Source organism: Cibotium barometz, chromosome 33 (genome assembly GCF_041138505.1).
Source record: "Cibotium barometz isolate CiBa-2024 chromosome 33, ASM4113850v1, whole genome shotgun sequence".
In the NCBI taxonomy this organism is placed as follows: domain Eukaryota; kingdom Viridiplantae; phylum Streptophyta; class Polypodiopsida; order Cyatheales; family Cibotiaceae; genus Cibotium; species Cibotium barometz.
Window position 1 is genome coordinate 40,408,179 of NC_141078.1, and position 22,431 is coordinate 40,430,609.

General features: G+C 46.5%; 1 protein-coding gene across 1 annotated transcript in view; it reads left to right on the plus strand.

The window, feature by feature from the left end:
• The first annotated feature begins 8,611 nt into the window (after positions 1-8,611).
• LOC147619566 (uncharacterized) overlaps positions 8,612-22,431 on the plus strand; it is a 54,874-nt gene continuing 41,054 nt past the window's right edge. The window contains exons 1-2 of the mRNA XM_086773463.1: positions 8,612-8,682; positions 8,765-8,840. Of these exons, the coding sequence (XP_086629589.1) occupies positions 8,772-8,840 (69 nt within the window). The 5' untranslated portion in view covers positions 8,612-8,682; positions 8,765-8,771. The remainder of the gene's footprint in view (positions 8,683-8,764; positions 8,841-22,431) is intronic.

Here is a 22,431-nt window from a genome sequence, read left to right on the forward strand (position 1 = left end):
CAAACTCAAATAAACAACATCTTCATTATGACTAAAATATCGAAACAAAAGACTATATTTCCAAACACTTTGACTACTTCAAATAAACAAAAACACTTTGTTGTCTCAACAGCCCTAAGACCTGGGTTTAAACAATAGAAGATAACATCATAAAGCTCATAGATCCTCCACAGATAGATCCCGGTGATAAACAACTTCAAATTTCCATCTTTAGCAGCTAGTAAGAGAAGAAAATGAGCTAGGTCATGTATCTAACAGAGAAGCTACACCAAGAACCCAGGGACATACCTCTTGGCAATTCTCGAGCATCCAACTCTCTCTTTGCTCTAATTCGCAAACAACTCCTCTCACACTATGCTACTCCGCTTTTTTGCAAACTTCAAAATATGCAAGTCCTCCAGCTTGCAACTTAAAACAAACTGACCTGTTAGGAGCCCACTCAACTACAGTCACATTGGCTCTCCTCTCTGGTGGGAACTATCAGCCACCTACTCTTGCCTTTGTTTTTTAAATTATTTCTCATGTTGTCTTGAGCCCTGTCGGTGCCCTTGATTCTTCCAGAACACTTCGCTGCCCGTCTTTCATGATTGCCCATGCTGTTTCTATTTCCATTTCATGCACCTGCGCTTTTCATTTGGGCATGTGCCATTTTTGCCACCTTGGCACACGCCACTTTATGTATACATCTTCTATCTACTCATCATGTTTGGGGTGGGCTTAGGATTCACCTCACAACATGATGAATATCGTGTTCACCCACAGCCTGGGTCTCTCCCAATAATTTGACACAAATATACAATACACATGAGCACCGTGAGAGCTCATTAGTATTGATCCTATGTTCATATCATCACCAAAGATGGTCTTTGGGAGAAGTTCTTATAGTTTAAGACTAAGGACCCAAAGCTCTAGGAACAATACACATGAGCACCATGAGAGCTCAATATTGATCCAATGTTTATACTTCTTCCGAAGGTGGTCTTTGGGAAGTTGTTAAAGTTTAAGACCAACGACCCCTTGTATAATTACCCATACTTTGAAGAGCCATCATTGTTGCTAACCACCAACAAGATGAAGTAAAAAATTAAGAACTTCATTGACAAGAATTATGCTAAAGTGCCACATCTAGCCATTATGGTTGCATGTTGATTCTTTAAGCTTATTGTACTCATAATATATGCAATGCCCAAATATTATTGGGCCTGTTATAATAGTCATTGTGGTCGCATGTTGATTCTTTCAGCTTATTGTACTCATAATGGATACAATGCCCAAATATTATTGGGATCGTTTATAATAGTCTTCTATTTGACCTGAATGTGGGCCCCAACTTTTATCAGGAGCTCACTTACTATGCTAATATATTCTTGGGACCGTTGTAATAGTCTCCTATTTGACATGAATGTGGACTGTAACTTTTATTAGTAGCTCACTTGATATCTCAGTAACTATCTTAATTACTATGAGCACATCAAATTAGCTTGATGGATGCTTGCTTGATTAGGTATGGCTTAGGATCCTTCTTTGCTTAGAGCTTCTCTTGCTTACTTAGAGATTCCCTCATTCACCTCTAGCTTAAAGTGATCCAAGTGAAGGTGAACTTCTCTTGCTCTTCCATCAAGGCAAGGGAAGCTCTCCCTATACACCCCACTAGTGAGATAGAGCTTTTTGGTGTGACAATGGAGAGGTGGCATATATAAGGAGCTAGCATGCCTACAAGTGGAAGTTGCATCTTACCGCTCTTAGGAAAAGTCTCCACCACAACATATGTATCAATGAGATAAGACACCACCTAAACATAGTCAAACTTCTCTTGCTTTCATTGAGAAGCTCTCCCTGCATACCATTAGTGACAGAGTGTTCTAGTCTCAACTATGAACATAACTTATTGTATATAAGCAATTTTGACATTAAGCAATACAACAAGTGACTTCCCATTGAAGTATTTGGTGGGTGAGCTCTTTCCTTCCTCTTCTCTCTCACTCTTTTGTATGCCTTGTGTTGATTCAAGAAAATGTTGATGGATGCTTGCTTGATTAGGTATCGCTTGGGCTCCTTTATTTTCTTAGAGCTTTCTCATCCACCCCTTTTCTTGAAGGTGAACTCCTCTTATTTCTATCAAGGCAAGTGAAGCTCTCCCTATATCATTTGCATGTGTATGTTGAAGGTGTAAGTTAACCATGAATACATCAATTGAGCCAAGCACTTTTATGGTATAGGAGGGCATACAATATGTGCTACTATTCCAAGGTTCCAATCATTTAATTTATGCATATAGTCCATCTTGGAATGATTGAAACCCTTGGAATATGTGCTATAATTCTATCTCAAGCATAAAATCCACAAGTCTTTTTGAATATTTCAATGATCCCTATAGAGATTGGGGTAGGGCAATGACTATTTTGTAGGCATATGGCACACTAATCTTTTTAATTCTCTTTCCATGTGAGGAGTAATATGAAGTCGCCACCAAAATAGTGTAATACCTCCTCTCACCATTGAGATGTCCTTTATGAAGTCTTCCATAAGCTCTTGTGAGGGGAATGTCAGAATATGCAGTGGAGATGAAGACAAGATCTGAAAACACTAGAGCAAGTGCACACCAGAAAAATGCACAAGAGAGAGAGAGAGAGAGAGAGAGAGAGAGAGAGAGAGAGAGAGAGAGAGAGAGAGAGAGAGAGGCGTATAACTCTACTATATACACAAGAAATTTTGGATACAAGAATAAGATGTGTGGGGGGCAAGGGGCCGTTATATATGGCCCCATGCTGCTGGTCGGCCAGCATATAGACAGAGGCGACAACCAATAAAAGCCCACGACCAGTTTTCCCTACAGTCGGCCACCATCAGCAGATCATGTCGACCAGCATCTGGTACAGCCGACAGGTCAAATACAGCCTCTCACACCTGGAAAAAGAAAAATGAGAAAACACCTAAATCGGGCGGGCACACCCACAACAGAGGCCTTGGTGTAAATATACAAATAGGAGATGACTGCTAACACACCCTCTTATCTCCTGTATGTGGAACCAACCCCAGTGACCTAGAGTGCCACCGGAGCATAGCCTGATGTAGAGACTTCGTGAAGAGGTTCGCCATATTGTCCTCCGAACAATAAAGAAGCAAGATGTCACTAGCCAAGATCTTCTCATGAACAAAGTGATATTGTATCTCTATGTGCTTGGTCCGGGCATGGAAGATCGGGTTCTGAGAAATAGCTATACAGCTTTGGTTATCGCACTGGATGACTGTGGGCTCCTTTCGTGGAAACCCAATCTTGCCAAGTAACCTCCGCAGCCACACAACCTCGTAAGCAACACCACAAGCAACCCGGTACTCTGCCTCCATCGATGATAAGGCAATAGTTGGCTGCCTCTTACTACTCCATGAAACCGCTCCTAAGCTGATGAGGGAAAAACTGTAGCCTGATGTGGATCTCCTCCCCAATCTGAGTCACTCCAACCTTGGAGTCTAACTCCATCCATCAATCCCCCTCCTGTGTAAAAGAGTCCAAGATCCTTCATACCCTACAAATACCGCAAGATCCGTAATCTTGCATCCCAATGAGACGTCAGTGGCGTCTGCATGAATGAGCTCAACAGCCCCACAGAAAAGCTCAAGTCCAATCTGGTGTTCAACAACCAGATCAATGAACCAACCAGCTTCCGGTATAGAGAGACATCAACTGGCTCACAAGGATCATTCACTATCAATTTCGTGTTCGGGTCCTCTGGGGACGTAATAGGCTTGCAGTTATCTATCCCAAAGGCCTTAAGCAACTCATGAACATACCGCTACTGAGAGATAAAAAACCCCCTCTGGGTCTACCAGATCTCCAATCCCAAGAAGAAGTGGAGTAAGCCTGAGTTGGTCATCTCAACTTTGACAAGGCAACATTTGTCACTCTAATGTGCTCCCCAACATGATCGCCGATGAGGATAAGATCATCCACATAAAGGATGACTAACGTGACCATGCCGTGTTCCCGAAGGTTGGGATCTGCAATCGATCTTTGAAATCCAGTCCGGAGAAAGAAGGAATCAATCTTCTGATTCCAAGCCCTAGGAGCTTGTTTAAGACCATATAAGGCCTTCCTTAACCTGTAAACCATCCCTTCTGATCCTAGAATCGTGAAGCCTGGAGGCTGCTCAACATACACCTCCTCCTGTGTGCAGGTCACCATTAAGGAACATAGATTTGACATCCATATGATATACGGGCCACCGCTGAGAAGAAGCAAGGGCAAGAATGGTCCGAATCATGGTCATCCTCGCTGTCGGTGCAAAGGTATCCTCATAGTCGATGCCTGGCGCATAACCCTTAGCCACAAGTCTGCCTTTGTGTTTGTCCACCGACCTATCTGACGCATATTTGGTCTTAAAGACCCACTTGACACCAATGATGATTGACCATTTTGACGGCCTCAGTACCAACTCCCGAGTGTTGTTCTTCTCAATGGCATCCAGTTCCACCTGCATAGCTTTCCTCCAAGTATCCTGTGCAAGGGCTTCCTTGAGTGATACGAGACATCAAAGCATAGTTTGCCTGTAAATGCTCTGCTAAATGACTTTTATCATGGACTCTGTGGTGCGATCTTCGAGGTCCGTACTCTGTGGTCCATTCGGAGGGAAGCTCCGTGACACTTGACTCCCGAAGGGTGTCCACTAACCACCTAGGTACTCGAATAGAACGCAGAGCCTCCTACTCTGCTGTGGTGGGGGCTCGTCTCCAGCTATACGAGCTCAACCTCCTGAACTGACTGAGGTTGTCCAGCTGGAACAATAGACTGGGAATCATCATCAGAATCCTCTGGGTATCTAAGAAGTGGCGGCTCATCAATAGTGGAAACCGAAACATGCTCACATCAAAGACCACATCCCTTGCTGATAAAAATCTTGTTCCTCTTTGGATCAAATATCCTGTATCCCTTGGAAAGAGAGTTATATCCCACAAAGATAAGCTTTTGGACTTAGAGTCGAGCTTCCCCCTCTGCTTCTTCAAAATGTGAACATATGCATCACTCCCAAACACACATAAATGGGAGACATCAGGTTTCCTTCCAAAATATGCCTCAAAAGGAGTCATGTTTGATACTGAAGTCGTCGGAGACCAGTTGAGGATATGGACAGCCGTAGCCATAACCTCTCCCCAAAGTGGACGAGGAAGATCACGATGCTCCAGCATCGTCCTCGCCATCTCCACCATAGTCCTGTTCTTTCGTTCTACTACTCCATTCTTTGACGGCGAACCTGTATTGGCAAGCTCCCTCTTGATGCCATGTTCTGCACAAAATCTCACGAAAGCATTAGGAGAAAATTCACCCCCTTTGTCAGCCTGGAGAGTCTTCACCTACAACCTAGACTCTTTCTCCACCATCACATGCCACTCCTTGAACAACCGAGCAAAATCCTGGTCCTTCTGAGAAAGGTAATAAACCATGTGAATCTAGAACAATCATCAACAAGTAGCATGAAGTACAAAGAACCTCCCAAGAATGCTGTCTACAGCATAGGTCCACACAAGTCAGTGTGTACCAACTCCAATGGTTTCAAAGCCCGCCTGGAAGCCTGCTTTGGAAAGGATTCCTTGTGCTGCTTACCACATATGCAAGAACTGCAGCGTCCTTGCCTATTGCCAACATCTAGCAAGCCAACCACCATCTGGTCCCGGAAAGCTCGCTGCAGCGCATCCACATTTAAGTGGCCAAACCGAAAGTGCCACAAGTCACCAACCTGAGAACCTGTCAAAGAGGAGAGTGCGGAGAGCTTGTATATACCATTCTCCACGCCGCCTTCCCAAACAACTTGGCCAGTCTCGCGGTCCCGTAGAGCAACAAAATGCTCCTCAAACTCCACCCGGAAGCCAGTCTTGCATACCTCATGCACTGACAACAACAGATGAAAACCAAGTGCTGGGACGTAAAGAACACGAGAGGAATGCTGATCCCCTTTGCCATCGGGAATGATCTCCATACGGCCCTCATTGTGCATCGAAATTGTGGAATTGTTGCCAATGAAAATGCGACCTGACTGCCATTTCAGATCCAGAAAGAAGTCACGGGAAGGAGTCATGTGCTTGAAAGCACCACTATCGAGAATCCATTCCCAAAAGTATCCTTTGTTGCGGGTGAATCCAACTGCCTCGACACTCTCGAAGAAGATGAAGCATCCGTGTCCATCATCTCTAAGTGCACAAAGGCTGGAGTCTTTTGCAGCTGAAGCTGAAGAATCAGCACTCTTCCCAGTCCGCTTGGGACACTTCCTCCAATAGTGGCCTTTCTCGCCACAATCATTACAGGTCCTCTCGGCCTTCAGTTTTTCTCGGTCTGCTGAGTCGGGCTTCTTCTCATAAGATTTCTCTGATGAAGCCTTCCCTTTGCCCTTGTTGTTGTTATTCTGACCTTTTGACCGTTGGCCAGTTAAGGCCTCAGAACCTCTGCCCTGTGGAGGGTTCGTGAATCTTTCCTCCTGGTCCAAGACCATGGGCACAAACTCCTTCCATGTGATGGTGCTGAGCTTGCCACCACTGGTAATCAATGAAGAGTAAAAGGCTAAGTACTGAGAGGGCAAGTGTGACAGCAACGTTATGGCCATATCCTCCCATGATATCTCTTTCCCAGCTTGGAGAACTTCCTGTGAAGAGCCTCCAGCTTGTTGATGTGCTCCCACATCGTTGACGACTTTGCAGGATTCAGCACCCCACATTTGAACTTCCAAGGAGATCCTCTTCATGGGCGATACCCTGTTATAGAGAGAAGCCAAATGCTACCAAATACCTCTGGCCAGCGTCATATGCTTTATGTGGTTGATCACCTGTGGTGTGCAATTGAGGAAGATGAAAGAACGGACTCTGGCATTGACACAATGCCATAACTGTGCCTCTGTGCCTCACGTTCCTTCCGAATAGAGGGTAACTCCCCTTCCTCTAACTCTGGCCATGGAACCCCAACAACAATGAAATCAGCAAGGTCGTAAGACTCCAAAACAGATTCCATCATTACCTTCCATATGCCGTAGTTGTTCCCGTCCAACTGACGGTCCACTGGGAATGTGGGGAGTGTCGGGATCTTCACGTGCTTCTCAGCCATCTCAAGTAAATCTGCCATTGTGGGGGGTGTAACTGAAAAGGGAGGGTGGGTGGGAAAAAATGAAGAACTAAACCTGCAAGTGGTTGTCCAGCAAATCAGCCCGCCTTCCACTTGCTTCTCCTCTTCTCGTACGGCCCAAAACAGTCCTCCAATCAGTAACACAAACAGCCCCCCTCTTGCTCACATGGTTCCTAAGATCTTCCAAGAGCCTAGAGCTCTGACACCATGTTAGAATATGCAGCGGAGATGAAGACAAGATCTAAAAACACTAGAGCAAGTGCACAACAGAAAAACGCAGAGAAGAGAAGAGAGAGAGAACCGTATAACTCTGCTATATACACAAGAAATCCCGGATACAAGAATAAGATGTGTGTGGGGCAAGGGGCCCATGCTGCTGCTATAGACAACCGACAATAAGCAAAAAGCCCACGACTAGTTTTCCCTCCAATCGGCCAACAATATACAGTCGGCCACGGCCAGCACACAGGGGAAAGTCGGGGCAGCCAGTGACCAGTCGACCAGCATCTTTTACAGCTGACAGGTCCCCAATACAGCCTCCCACACCTGGAAAATATAGGGAAAAATATGGAGAGTGGGGAAAAATGAGAAAACACCTAAATCGGGCGGGCACATCCACAACAGAGGCCTTGGTGTAAATATACAGACAGGAGATGACTGCTAACAGGGAAATGTTGAAAGACTTTATGAAGTCCTTAGAATAGTGCAATAGCTCCTTGCCATTAAGATGACTTCCCTCTAATGGAAACAAAATGATCTGTTGTTCTATAAGCAAAGGTCCAAATCATGCATCCAAGTGCTCTCTTTCCCAAGTTTCTGCTCCACTACGACACTAATTTTTTTTAATACAAAACCCACCAATATTTTAATGTTATTTATGAACTATCATGCCAACTCACATAAACGAGTTTATATGTGGCATCTTACAATTGACGCACCCTTTCTTTTCATCAACATACTAATCAATCTCTAAGCACGTTTCAAATGCTTCAAGGCATCTCATCCTTTGAAACTTGTGTGTGTGTGTGGAAGTCCTGGACAGTTGTGAACCTAGCCTAAGGCAAGGCTATTTGGTTTATGTCATGCTGTTTGTTGACAACAATAGCTCATTTGTGTGGAGGGCAAACTGATATGCTCCCTATCAAAGAAAATGTGAACAATAGTGTTTGGAGGGGGGGCATGACCCTTCCTTACACGATGAATTTTTATTTGTGCAAATCAAGGGAGCACATCCGATGTAAGACAATTTAGGATGTTGGTGAGTGAGCGCACCCAGGGACACCTTTGAAATCTTTGAGAAATGGGTTGCCAAGATTTGAGAACCATTCCTCCTCCAAGAGATACCCAAGCTTTAATCACTAGGCTCAGCACCAAGCTGACGTAATGTTATTAATAAGGGGTGGGCAAGGAGTGAGGTGTCCGACCGGGGGCTCTTGTCCGCGGACGTTGGCCCCCGATATGAAAGGGAGCCAAAAACACTTTCAGGTGTGAAATGCCCGTGGGACTTACTTGCCGGGCAAATCAAGGAAGCATTATAGTGTTACACGTATATCTAAGACCGTGCAGTGCTGTTGCAGGTAATCTTGCATGTTATGATGCCGTTAATGATTCAATCTCGGCTTCTTCGCGAAGCTACTCACTGCATTTTAATTTAACCAGGTATGGCATGCCGAAATTTCCATTAATCAGACATACAGTTTCGTGGACTTCCTCAAGGACTGCAGCCCTGAAAATGGTGAGCATTTCACAGAGAAAATTATTAGAGACACATGCACAATTGACGTTTTTTAGGTCTCAATCTGTGGAACCTTCTCATCTTACTCATCACATGTACGCATGGATTATAGGTTAATGTGTTTTTTTTAGTAATATCTTGATTTTGATCTCAATCATCACATGTCAGCATGCATTTGGAGAGGTTGCTTGTGTTGGGGCCCGTAGTGCCAAGTGATCCCATCCTTGCTAGGTTCCAGGGGCTTCATCTGGGGCTTCAGAATCGTTCAGATGCACCCCTGTTCCTGCATAGCTCGGGAACTGCCATGACGGCACTCCCATCAGCCATGGAGGGTGTGAATGAGGTCGGCCCATACTCTGCTGGAGGAGTGGCAGATCGTTGCAGTAGCGAGCCCACCAGGAAACTGAAAAGGATAGGTCCTGTAATTCCATGAGCTAGCCAATGCTGTTGGGAACGAGGGATGATGCTTTGCTGGTGAAGCTAAGGGCACCTGATTTACCACAACCTTGTGCTCTAGTAAAGAAGCTTCTTGCAAATACTCGCAAAAAAGGGGACATGTGGCAGTTCTGCCAAGTCGTACACACTGAGATGACAGTCCATTCTGATTTTGATGCGTGGAGGGACCATCACATCTGTGCCATACTTTCGAGGCTTTGGGGTGAAAGTAAAAACCATGTGACTCTACAGCGGACGTGCACTCTAGGCACAAGGTAGAAAGTCTAAAAGCAACTAATTTTGTTACATGCGGAAGCTTGGAGATGGAATTGTTAACTTGGTTAGAGCAGAATTTAGCATTCATAAACCAGAATTTATGAGGAAGAGAGAGAGATTCACAGAGAACACCAGATTGGGTCCCAATTAACCCTCTGAAGGGCCCCCACCGTCGTGAAGGTGTATTTGCTTTATTGCTGTAGATGAAATGAAGGGATTGATTTAGGGTTGTTCAGGCCCTGATTTACTGACCTTAGGCCATGCATGCTGGTCGCCCGGTTCTCTACTTGCACTTGCGTTTCTGGCCTATGGGCCCTACCTTTGGCATGCACACAAGCTCTGGGTTCTTGCGAGTACGAGATGTTGTCTTGGCTGCCCCCCAAACCCCCTTTATAGAGGTGTTGGTGGCTGCTGACTAGGGCTAGGCCTCTCCATCTTGGCGGCCTTCCATGGTCCCTTTGGGCACCTACCAAACCCGGGCAGCGTTGGACAGTCCAAAAGGCTGCCCACTGCTCATGGATTGCACACTATCCATCTTTCCTTTTCCATGGTGTCTCTAGTACCAATTTAATGAGTTCATACACCTAGACGTTGACTTTGATAGGTGCCCGTCCACCCAACCAAATTGTCTATTAAGTGTATGGGACGTCGGAACATCATTACTTGATACAAGAGGGTTACATCTTTCTGGAAGATTGGCACAGCTACGTGTGCGGGACGTGCACGACCGACTCTGACCACCCCTAGGTGGTACACCGGCGACTCGTCCTTGGACAAGGGTTCACAAATTGCCTTGTGCCCGGCCTCTGGGCCTTGTGCTTTGTCTTGTACAGTCATCATCGTCACAGGAAACGGCCGTTTTAGTCCCTAGAAGTGCGTTTCTCCATTTCACGACCACATCCGTTTCCATGGTTGTTTCTCATTTTCCAAGTGATATTGTCACAGGAAACAGCTGTTTCCACCCCTAAAAACTTGTTTCCATTCCTTGAACGTTCCTGTTCCTGTTCCCGTTTCTCGTTGTAACACGCGGAAGCTCTGAGAGTCTTCTTTCAGCCCTAAACACCACTTAGAACGTGCTGATGCAAAAACGCAGAGAGAGAGAGAGAGAGAGAGAGAGAGAGAGAGAGAGAGAGAGAGAGAGAGAGAGAGAGAGAGAGAGCTGGAAATTCAGTATATTCATATGGTACAAAAAGTACCCCTAAATCTACAGCCATGGGCTGCCTTCATGAAAAGGTGGAAAACACCCAAAACAGTCCTACATAATGGACCCACTCCACAAGGGAGTGAATGACCACAACAATGAGGGAACATGCCTATTTATAGGCCTCTTGGACAAACAGCAGTCGGCCAGCTGACTCTGGCCAACTGGGCATAATTATCATCAATGCTGCGCCGCCTGTTCTCCATGCAGCCGACAGCATCCTTCCATGTCTTCCATGCCTTGCTCCAAGTCCAACACTGGCCAAAACTGCACTTCATGCTCCAAAACGGTTCTAGTCATCTTTTTCTGGCTGCCCCTTCTGGACTAGCTTTAGGATATGTCCATGGGCAAAACTTGCACATGACACTCGTTTTTCTGGTGACTATAACAGTCATGCCCAACGGCATTCTAGTGCGGGATGCACATGACAAATCTAGGCGACAACGAAGATTGGTTCGTGAGCAAAAATGTTGCATAGATTTGACCATGGGTTTGGAAAAAGATCTTGGTGATACTCAACGAAGTTTTCACATAGACTATTTGCTACGTACTTGATGCTAACCGTAGGGTTAGTCAGCCTAATCTTGGGTTAGGAGACCCTGAAGATTAGATTAGCAGGCTAATCATATGGGCTAGGGTGTTAATTAGTGTTATCCCATAAGTTATAACTATTTATAGGTGTAAAGTGGCTATATAAGTGGGGTGAGCCTATTGAGTTGTGAGGGACTCCTCCTGAGGATCACCTAATACACAAGCAGAAACAAGATTAGAGAAACCAGAAGGAGATGCAGGCAAGCTTATCACCCAACCGTTGGTTCGCATCGGCAAGCCTTCCTTGAACTAGGGGCTAAGGTTCCACTCCCACGAGTCCATGCCAGTCAACCCCTGGTGTCCCATACCACTAGTGCCTACCCACAAGGGCCCTCGGCAAGACTACTCGTGATCTATCATGTCCATGGCAAGAGTAAGCCTCTTTTTCGAGGTCCAGACAACAATGAATCAATAATAGCGCAGGACTCACTTATATAGTGCTTATTGCTGCTATAAATAATAGTCCAATCATAAATAGCGAATAACCTAGGATTTATTAAATTTGAATCTTAGCCACCTTAATCCGCTTGCTTTTCCTAATCCTAGGGCTCAACTAACCTTGCTGGATTAACCCTAATCCCAAGGGTTAGTGTTAGGTACGTAACATTCCTCCCCACTTGGGACATTTTTACTCTTGGAAATACCGCTGCCGCCTGCACGCACACCTCCCTCCCCGCCCTCGCGACTGTTCCCCCCGCCTGCCCTGTCCTCTCCGCCCTCGCGTTTGCTCCCCCCCCCCCCGGTCTTCTCGCGCCCCCCGCCCCTGCTCTGTAGCGCCCGCCGCCCCCTGCTCCGTCTCCTTCGCGCCCCCCTGCTTTCCCCTTCCTCAGCGACTCACCCCCTCCGCCTGCCTCCGCCCTCTCTCCCCCACCCCCTTTCGCGTTTCCTCCACCCCCCCCCTCTGCCTTTTCGCCGCCGCCTTACGTCCCTCCCCCCCCTTTTTTTTGGGTGTTTTTTCGCCCCCCTCTGTTTCTCTGTCTTCCGCCTTTCCCCCTCCGCCTTTTGTGCAGCTCGGCTCTTGCAGGATTCTCCGCCTTCGCTTCGCCTTCGACTTAGCTTCTTCAGACACTGATGGAGGCTCCTCCCGCCCAGTGTTGCATAGAAAAAACGTTTCCTTTCGTGAATCGTACGGCACAGTTCATTCACGCTTCCCAGTGGGCGGCCGCCTGTGAGTTTGCCGATTTGTGTGCCATCCTTCGATTCCTTCCATCGCTTGTGTCGGCCCCTTGCTCCTTGGTGTCCTTGGGCCTTGTGGAGGTCTTCCAAAGGGGTAATGTCATGTTTTGCTTTAAGTTGGTTTTCTCTGCACAACTCACAAAGCAGCACACTTTTTTCTCTTCCATCAATATTTATGGCATATCTTCCACGGTCCACCCTTGCTCTATTGAGATTAGTTTATGTTATGTGTCGCTTTTGCAGGGCCAACAATCTGCATTTATCCCCGCCTTGCAGGATGCCTCGAACAGGTGATTCTCTTTGGAACAATGTCACCTTCGAGTCTAGATATGGTGGCTGAGGCTCCGGAAAGTGGAAATGCAACTTTTGTGCTGATAAGCACCATGGCAGTGTCACCAGGCTGAAGGCACATTTGTCACAAACAAAGGGTTTCGGCATTGGGCCATGTAAGCATGTGCCACAAGAAATCTATGATAGCCTCAAGGCTTGGAAGGCCATGCAGCTAGGTATCCCCCTTGAGGATATCCCCAATCTGGGAGAGCCTGAAGCACGTCAAAGTGTCTCCAAGAGGACTCGCAGTATCAGAGAGGAAGATACCAGTGGTGAGGTTGCAGGTGGTGTTGCAGGTGGTTCTAGCTCGGCACCTCGAGCCAAAAGAACTAGTCTTCCAGTGTTCAAGAAAGGACATGTACAGGCATGGATGCAAAAGGCTGCCATGAAAGAGGCAACGAGGGAGTTGATGAAGTTGTTTATTCAATGTGGATTATCCTTCCACATTGTCAGGACTCCTCGATGGAAGAAGGCAATGAGAGCTATCTCCCGCATTGGGTGTGAGTGGGATGGCCCTGTGTGGGAGAAACAGGAATAATTAGGGTTTAGAGATTCATGTGTGGGAGACATACACAGAGAAGAACAAGGAAGGGAGAGAGTGAGAGTTGTGGGGATAAGTCAACTCATGAGGCATGAGTGTGTGACTCCCCTATCACACATGTATATTGCACTAGTACACATAGTGCACTTAGTACATTAAAAGTACTAAGTGTACTATGTACTATAACTTATGGGCTTGTACACACTATAAGGGTGGGCATAACGCCTTTACCCCAACAACCTCCCACTTAAAGGCAAAGTGCCCTTAAGTAAAGGAAAAGAAAAAATCAGCATGTACATGATAATATACAAGGCCAAATCAAGGCTGAAACTGGCCTCATCCAATGCCCATCAAGTGTCTGCAATGAGCAAACCGCTCCGGAGGCAAACTCTTTGTCAACAGATCAGCCGGGTTGTCATCCGTGTGAATCTTAACAAGCTGAATTTGCTTGTTCTCTATCACCTCTCTGATGAAGTGATACTTCACATCCACATGCTTCGTCTTTGCATGAAAAACAGGGTTCTTTGCCAACTGGATGGCACTCTGACTGTCACAATGCAACAATGGAATATCCCCTGTATAACCCAAATCAACCACTAACCGAGATAGCCATAATGCCTCCTTGCAAGCCTCTGTGGCTGCAATATACTCGGCCTCTGTAGTAGATAAGGCTGTGCACTTCTGCATCCTGGATATCCATGACACAGCACCTCCTGTGAATGTAAATACATAACCGGTAGTAGACTTCCGGTTATCTGGATGATCGGCATAATCCGAATCCGTGTAACCATGCACTAATGCATCCTGTTTGCCAAAGCAAATGCACAAATCCTGTGTGCCCTTCAGGTATCTCATGACACCTTTCACTGCTTCCCAATGCTTCTTGCCAGGGTTGGCCATGTATCTAGAAACCACTCCCACTGCAAATGCAATGTCCGGCCTAGTAGCAACCATGGCATACATGAGACTGCCACAAGCTGAAGCATACGGAATCTTGGCCATATCAGCCCTGTCTCTATCTGACTGTGGGCTGTCCATAGCACTGAGTTTCACATATGGAGGCAAAGGAGTACTAGCCTTCTTCCCCCCGTCCATATTGAACCTCTGCAAGACTTTGCCAATGTATTCCTTCTGAGACAAATACAACACATGCTGATTTCTGTCCCGAAGTATCCGCATACCCAAAATGTGATTTGCATCACCCAAATCCTTCATATCAAAGGTTTGATGCAGCCTCTGCTTCAAGGCATCCATCTCCTTACGAGATTTCCCGGCAATCAACATATCATCAACATACAAGATGAGGATCAATAGACTGCCATCCAAAGCTTTCTTGGTGTACAAGCAGTGATCTATGTCACTTCTCCTGAATTTCTAAGATTTCATGAATGTATCAAATTTATGATACCATTCTCTTGGTGCCTGTTTGAGCCCATAAAGACTCTTTTTCAGCTTGCATACAAGCTTCTCCTTTCCACTTACTGCATAACCCTCTGGCTGCTGCATATATATCTCCTCATGGAGATCACCGTGAAGAAAAGCAGTCTTCACATCCATCTGAATCAAGTCCAGATCATCATGCGCAACCAAAGCCAACACAGCTCTAAGTGTGGTCATTTTGACCACTGGAGAGAAGATCTCCTCAAAGTCCACACCATATTCCTGCTTGAAGCCCTTAGCCACTAACCTGGCTTTGTATCTTGGCTTTGCATCTGGTGCAACTTTGAGCCTGTAAACCCACTTGCATGGCAAAACCTTCTTCCTGCAGGCAAATGCACCAACTTCCAAGTTCCATTTTTATGCAGAGAATCCATCTCTGACTTCATGGCACGCTCCCATAGAGCTTTGTCTGCCCTCTGTAAAGCCTCCTTATAACATGAGGGCTCCCCACAGTCAGTGAGCATCAAGTAGTCAACCCCTGGAACAAACCTGTCAGGGGCTCTGGAGGGTCTAGTGGACCTCCGTACCCAATGACCATCATTTGCAGGTTGCTGTCCAGCTTGCATATCACCCATTGGTGGCTCCTGTTCCATGCCATAAGGCTGAAAAATCATGCCCGGTATCTCCTCTAACTGTGGTATATCCATAGGGATATCTTTTGCCATCTCTGGCTGTCCATTTGGACCATTTTCAGCACCATTTAAGGGCTGGTTTTCCTGCTGTAATGGCTGATTTACAGCCCTTTGTTGTTGTCCATGATGTCCATCATCATCAAAGATGACTCTGCCAGGCTCCTGTTGCCTTGCAGGCTCCTTGTACATGCATGTTTCATCAAAAATGACATCATTGCTGCGTATAATCTTTCTATTCACGGGATCCCAAAGTCTATACCCCATTTCACCTCTGTCACCATATCCTAGGAATATGCATTTGTGAGACTTTGGATCAAGTTTGGTGCGCATTTCCCTGCGTATGTGCACGTACGCAACGCAACCAAACACTCTCAAGTGCTTGTATGACGGAGGCTTCCCTGTCCATACTTCTTCTGGCACTTTCCCACCAAGCCTCGTGTTAGGTGACCTATTTATAAGGTGAACGGCTGTCATAACAGCTTCAGCCCAAAAACCATGAGGTAATGCAGCATGTGACAACATAGAACGGACCTTCTCCTGAATGGTCCTGTTCATCCTCTCTGCTGTCCCGTTTTGTGGAGGATCATAAGGAGTAGAGAGCTCCCTCTTGATGCCTTTAGCATCACAAAAGTCCTGAAACTGTTTGGACATGTACTCTCCACCATTGTCGGAACGCAAAGCCTTCAGTGTTTTGCCAGTTTGGTTCTCAACAAGAGCAACAAACTTCTCAAACACTGAGAATGTATCACTCTTCAAACGAAGAGGATAAACCCACACCTTGTGTGTGGCATCATCAATAAAAGACACAAAATATTTTACCCCTCCCAAAGAAAGCTGAGGCATCTCACATACATCTTTATGCACAAGCTCTAACTGAGCATCTTTCTGTCCAAGAGCTTTCTTGTGGGGGCACTGTAGTTGCCTACCATATATACAATGCTCACAAAACTGAAAACTTGAAAACTTTAGAGAAGGCAAGTAACCCAAACGAGACAATTGCTCCATTCCCTTGACACTCATGTGTCCCAACCGGCTATGCCACATAGAAATTTCCGGCAGCTCGGTTGCATTTACATTAGCATGGTGACAAACACCTGCATGCATGAAGTAAAGAGTGTCCACCTTAGAGCCTCTGGCAACAACCAGTGAGCCCTTACTAATTTTCCACTTTCCACTACCAAATGTGGTAACATAATCAGCATCATCAAGCTGTCCAGTAGAAAGCAGGTTCTTCTTGATCTCAGGCACATGCCTGACATCATGGAGCATAAGCTGTGAGCCATCTGAAAATACAAGCCTCACATCACCTCTACCAAGAATCTTGCATGCATGGTTATCACCCAAATAAACCACTCCTTCATTGCCAGCAGTATACCTGACAAACAAGTCTCTGCAACCTGTGACATGAAAGGAGGCACCTGAATCAATGATCCATGAGTGCATACCATGACCACCTGTAAGAAGTGAATGGGCATCAAGTGAAGAAGTAAATAGGACCTCATCCTCACTGCCACCTGCATGTGACACATTGATTTCTTCAATCTTGACTCCACTTTTGCCCTTTGGCTTTACATCTTTGGCTTCATCTTTCTCTTTGTCTTTGCCTTTTCCCTTTTCCTTTTGATCATTTTTCCATTTGTAGCATTGCTTTTTAATGTGTCCCTTCTTGCCACAATAATGGCATTCCAAATCCTTTTTGGAGCGAGACTTGCTCCTTCCCCTTTCTTGGCTTTTTCCCCTTTGCTGGGATCTCCCACGTGCATTCATTGCATTGGACTTTCCAACAGAGTTGTTTTTCCTGTTCATCTCTTCTTGAAGAAGAGCACCCTCAACATCTGCATATGACAGCATAGCATTCGAATTGCTAGTGGCTGTCCTGAATGTGTCCCAACTCTCTGGCAAAGTGCATAACAAAAAAGTGGCTTTGAACTCATCGTCCATTGCCAACTTTTGATTTATAACTTGGCTGACAATACCATTAAACTCATTGAGATGGGCTGTCATAGATGCCCCTTCCTTCATCTGAAGACCTATGAGTTTCTTCAACCAATACACTTTGCTTGAGGCACTTTGCTGGGCATACAAGTCCTGCAATCTCTGCCACATTCCCCAAGCTGTCTTCTCTTCACGAATGCTGAAAAGTAATGAGTCTGACACAGACAACATGATAGTAGATCTTGCCAGCTCATCCATATCTTCCCACTCTTCAGCAGTAAGAGAAGCGGGCTTTACACCCCTTTCTTTGATAGGCTTGTGCTGCTTCTTCTGGAGCAACACATTGTAGCACTGGGTTTGCCAAATATCATAATTATGCGAGCCTTCAAGCTTCTTGATGTGAAGCAATGAAGAGCTCTCACCTGTGGTTGCCATAGCAAAATGCAACCTGTCAATGCCTGACTCCCTGCAAAATGTGCAAACACTGCACCAAAAGCACACAAAGTGCTTACAGTTGTTCTCCTAAGCTATATCTTCCACTGTTTGTGATGAAATCACCAAAATCTGGTTGCTGCAGATTTTGGACAGCACCTTAAATGTGCTCTGTTGCCCTTCCAAAGTACTGTACAGCAGTACCAAGTGCTCACCAATGATGTACCAAACCTGTACCGGCAAGTACAGCAGCTGAAATTGAACCTTTTGGTCACTCAAAACAGTGTACAGCCATGCCAAAACTTGCACAAAGCTGTGCCAAATCTGTACCAGCAGGTACAAAAGCAATAAATGCTCTCCTGGCTGTCTAAATGAGTGAAAATCAGACTTTTACAGTCCTGTACACTGCATACAACAGTTCCGAACAGAAATTGGGCAAAAGCCCCTTGACTGCAAGCTGATTTTTGAGGATTCAAGGCATAAATGTCTTGCCTACTGCTTTGCCAAGCTCAACAAGCATACAAACTTGAAAAGCCCCTTGATTTAAGATCAATTTCTGATCATACATGGTACATTGACGCACATGAAGGTATCCAGAGTGTTCACGATGCTTCCCCCTGGCTACATATACATCAAATACATGAAAGCCCCTTGATTTACAGGCACATTGAGTGCTTGTAAGGCATCAACACATTATCCACAGCATCAAATGCGATTGCCTGCATGCAAATCAACCAAATCGGCACAAAAGCCCCTTGATTTGCACTGCAATTTGCTGCAATTTTGCCCAAATGTGCAATTTCTCACATCATACAGCATGTATGAGTGCTTAATTGCACAATTACATCAAAAGCCCCAAATTTCGACATCCAATTTCCTGCAAATTGATCCTGATTGTGACCAATTTCCTGCAAATTGATCCTGATTGTGACCAATGTCACCCAATTTTGCCAATTTTGCTCAAAAAATTGAGCAATTGGGCACCTGTACCTGCTCAATTGATTACTGTACTTGCTCAATTGCAAATCCCAAAAAAAATTGAAGCATGTACCTCTGAAAAAAAAAAATTCTGTTTGCAGGAAAGAGGAGGGTCGTGTTGATGCTGCTGCAGTTGTGCAGGTGAAGGACTCCTCAGGCAAACTGCAGAAGACTGAGCCAATGGAGGGCTCCTGTTTGCAGCAACTCGCCTAGGTGGCCAGCTGACTCCATATCAACCCGCTTAGCTGGCTATATGCGCTGAGCGCTACGTGGCTGAGCGCTGGCTTGTGGACTTCGTTCACCTACGGCTGCTGCCTTCGCCACTCGCCTGGGTGGCCAGCCGACTCCATATCAACCCGCCTTGTGGACTTCGTTCGCCTACGGCTGCTGAGGTGGTCGAGTTGCCACTTCGCTGGCTATATGCGCTGAGCGCTACGTGGCTTGTGGACTTCGTTCGCCTACAGCTGCTGCCTTCGCCACTCGCTCCACGCTGTTCGCCAAGGCTTTATTTGTCTAACGCCGTGTAGAGCTACCCGCTTTACCAGCTCCTTGGTACTCGTAGGCCACGCCCTTCTCCTTGACTGCGATCAGCACACGCATGCCAAACCCAGTCGCCCACACGCTCAGCACAGTTTTTGCACGCCTTGTCTGCCTGCGATTGCTGCGAGCAAGCTTCACTGTTCTATGCTTGCTATCAAGGAGAAGAGGGAAGAGGGAGGGATCACTAAGCTCTGATACCAGTTGTGTGGGAGAAACAGGAATAATTAGGGTTTAGAGATTCATGTGTGGGAGACATACACAAAGAAGAACAAGGAAGGGAGAGAGTGAGAGTTGTGGGGATAAGTCAACTCATGAGGCATGAGTGTGTGACTCCCCTATCACACATGTATATTGCACTAGTACACGTAGTGCACTTAGTACATTAAAAGTACTAAGTGTACTATGTACTATAACTTATGGGCTTGTACACACTATAAGGGTGGGCATAACGCCTTTACCCCAACAGGCCCCTCCTACGAGACATTGCGCACTACTGAGCTTCGCAAGGAGCAACTGGCTGTGGAGATGGAGATGGAGCCTCTCAAGGCCACTTGGGCAAAGTATGGTTGTACTTTGCTTTGTGATGGATGGACAGATGTGTGGAAGAGAAATGTGTACAACATTCTTGTGTCGTCCTGCAAAGGCACAATGTTCATTCGTGCCATAGATGCATCGGTGCCAGGGATAGTGGTTACAGGGGAGTTCATTATGTCCCACATGCGCCAGGCAATCAATGAAATTGGGCCTGATATCATTGTGCAGGTGATCACGGACAATGGGTCCAATTGTGTATCCATGGGCAGGATGTTAGAGGAGGAGTTCCCCAAGATTGTGTGGACACCTTGTGCAGCACACAGCCTTGACTTGATGATTGAGGATGTGGGGAAGCTTGATTGGGTGAGCCATGTATTGCGCTGGGGTCTCCTCCTGGAGGGGAGCAAAGCTGTTCCTCACTGGAACCCAGTGATGCCGAGACTGTGGTGGCTGCTGCTACATCAGTCTCTGGGCGTGCTGCTGTGGCTGTCACCCTCTATGGCACCCCTGTCTAGGCTGCCACTCTGAGGTCTCTGTGGGCTGAGCAGGTGTCCTGGAGGCTGCTTGCCGAGCCGCATCTGTGGGCGGGCCATCGGGGGCCTGCTGCTGCGGTGAAGGACGGGGTCTCCTGCGAGGGCAGGCCTTGGCCATGTGGCCGACCTCCCTGCATATAAAACACTGGTTCGGGAGCCCCGAAAACTCCACTCTCTGATCAATCCACCCCCCCCCCCCCCCTATCCTAGGTAGCTGAATGACCTTCGGAAGGGAGGAGATGTCAGGAACCAAAACTCTGACCGAAGGTAGACCAGCTGCTCTAGCCACCACTGAAGCTACTGTGGGGCCAGTCTCAAGCACCGAGCCCACCAATGCTCCTAGCCTAGAAAGGAGCAGAAGGTACTCGCGGCGGAGTCCAGGGAAGCAAACTGTGACATGGAATAGGCGCTCTCCCTGCTCGGCCGTTGCTGGGTCGAAGCCATGCTGCCAAGGTCTGAAGAATGCCCGAGCGCCCCTGATGTCAAGGGGACTCATGGCTAGGACCTGGGCCACGCTCTGGGCTGTCTCGAACTCAATCTGGTAGTGTCCACGGCCCAGTAACTGAACGTCCAGGATCTTGCCCACATCTGCAAGAAGGCGGGCTTGGAGAAGATCCTGGATCTCCCCTCTGCTGGGGCGAGTGCCGACTATACGACAGATGGTGGAATGTGCCTGGAGGCGTTCCACCTCTGCGGTGAGGCTCGCTTCCTCTTCTGGCGAAAGAGAAAGCCTGATGGGGATATCCTCAGGGGCGGGCGAGGGGGCTACGGAAGAGTCCCTCTGAGGTGGGGCAGGAGCATAGTTGCCAGGCGTTTCAGAAACGGCAGGTATGAAACGGGTTTCATACGTTTTGAAACGTTTCATAAAAGGTAAGAAACGGGTACAAAAAGGTTTCATACAAAATAGAAAAAACATGTATATTTTTTAAATATACAAAAGAAAAAACTGTTGACATAACTTATAAGAGACCACATTGAATTCATTTCAATAAAAACAAAATACATGTAAGATATGATGATATCACAAATCACGTGGGTGATCACTGATGACTAAACAAAAATCAAAAGGATCACCACGTGGGTGATGAGTCATGACTCAAAATCCAAGATCAAAATAAATAACATGTCCAAAGTTCAAACTAAATAACATGTCCAAATAAAATGATAATGGCAGCTGCTAGCTACTATCTGCATCCTCATCTGCATCCTCATGCTCATCCTCATCGGCATCTTCTGCCTCTGCAGCCTCACTCTCAAGGTCACTGCCGGTAGCCAAGTTGTAACGGGAGGCGGAAGCGTGAATTGGAATCGTATAAATGTGAACAAGATTCTGAGCACTTAACAATTGAGCATTACAACCACAAAGCTGAAAATGACAGTATACCACATAAAGGGGCCGATGATAGGCTGACCCCCCCCCTTTAGGTTATATTACCAAAAGAGTCTGCAAAGTACAAGATTATGGGTGCCTGGGGATTCACCACCAGCCTGCACCTGATTCTACCAAATACATCATGTATGAATACATCTCAAACAAGAGAATCTGTAGGTACATCCGCCCTACACACAGGTACATCCGCCCTGCACAAGCCTCTTCACAGGTACATCCGCCCTGCACAAGAGTATCACAATCCTCACAGGTACTCCGCCCTGCACAGGATGTAAATGGATCTTTAGGCCCTGTTTCCACGCGAGAAACTGATCCAGAAACCTGTGTTCTCCGCGAGCAAGTGTTCCCAATGCTTGCCCTAAACACCTGTTACACCAGGAATCCTTGAGACACATCCATGCTCACATATTCCATTGCTGTCCGGCCTGTTTTATGCAATAACCAGTCCAAAACAGCAGCTTTCCATCGCGAGAAATCCACCTGAAAAGGGTCCTATAGCCCTGTGGAGGTCCCTAGAGCTGTCCTGTATTGTCCAAGTTGACTTTGGACACCTGTAACCAGCCCAAAACTCGCAATAACCAGAAAATACAGGTCTGAAATTTACCAACCAGCCCTTTAGAAGAGTGT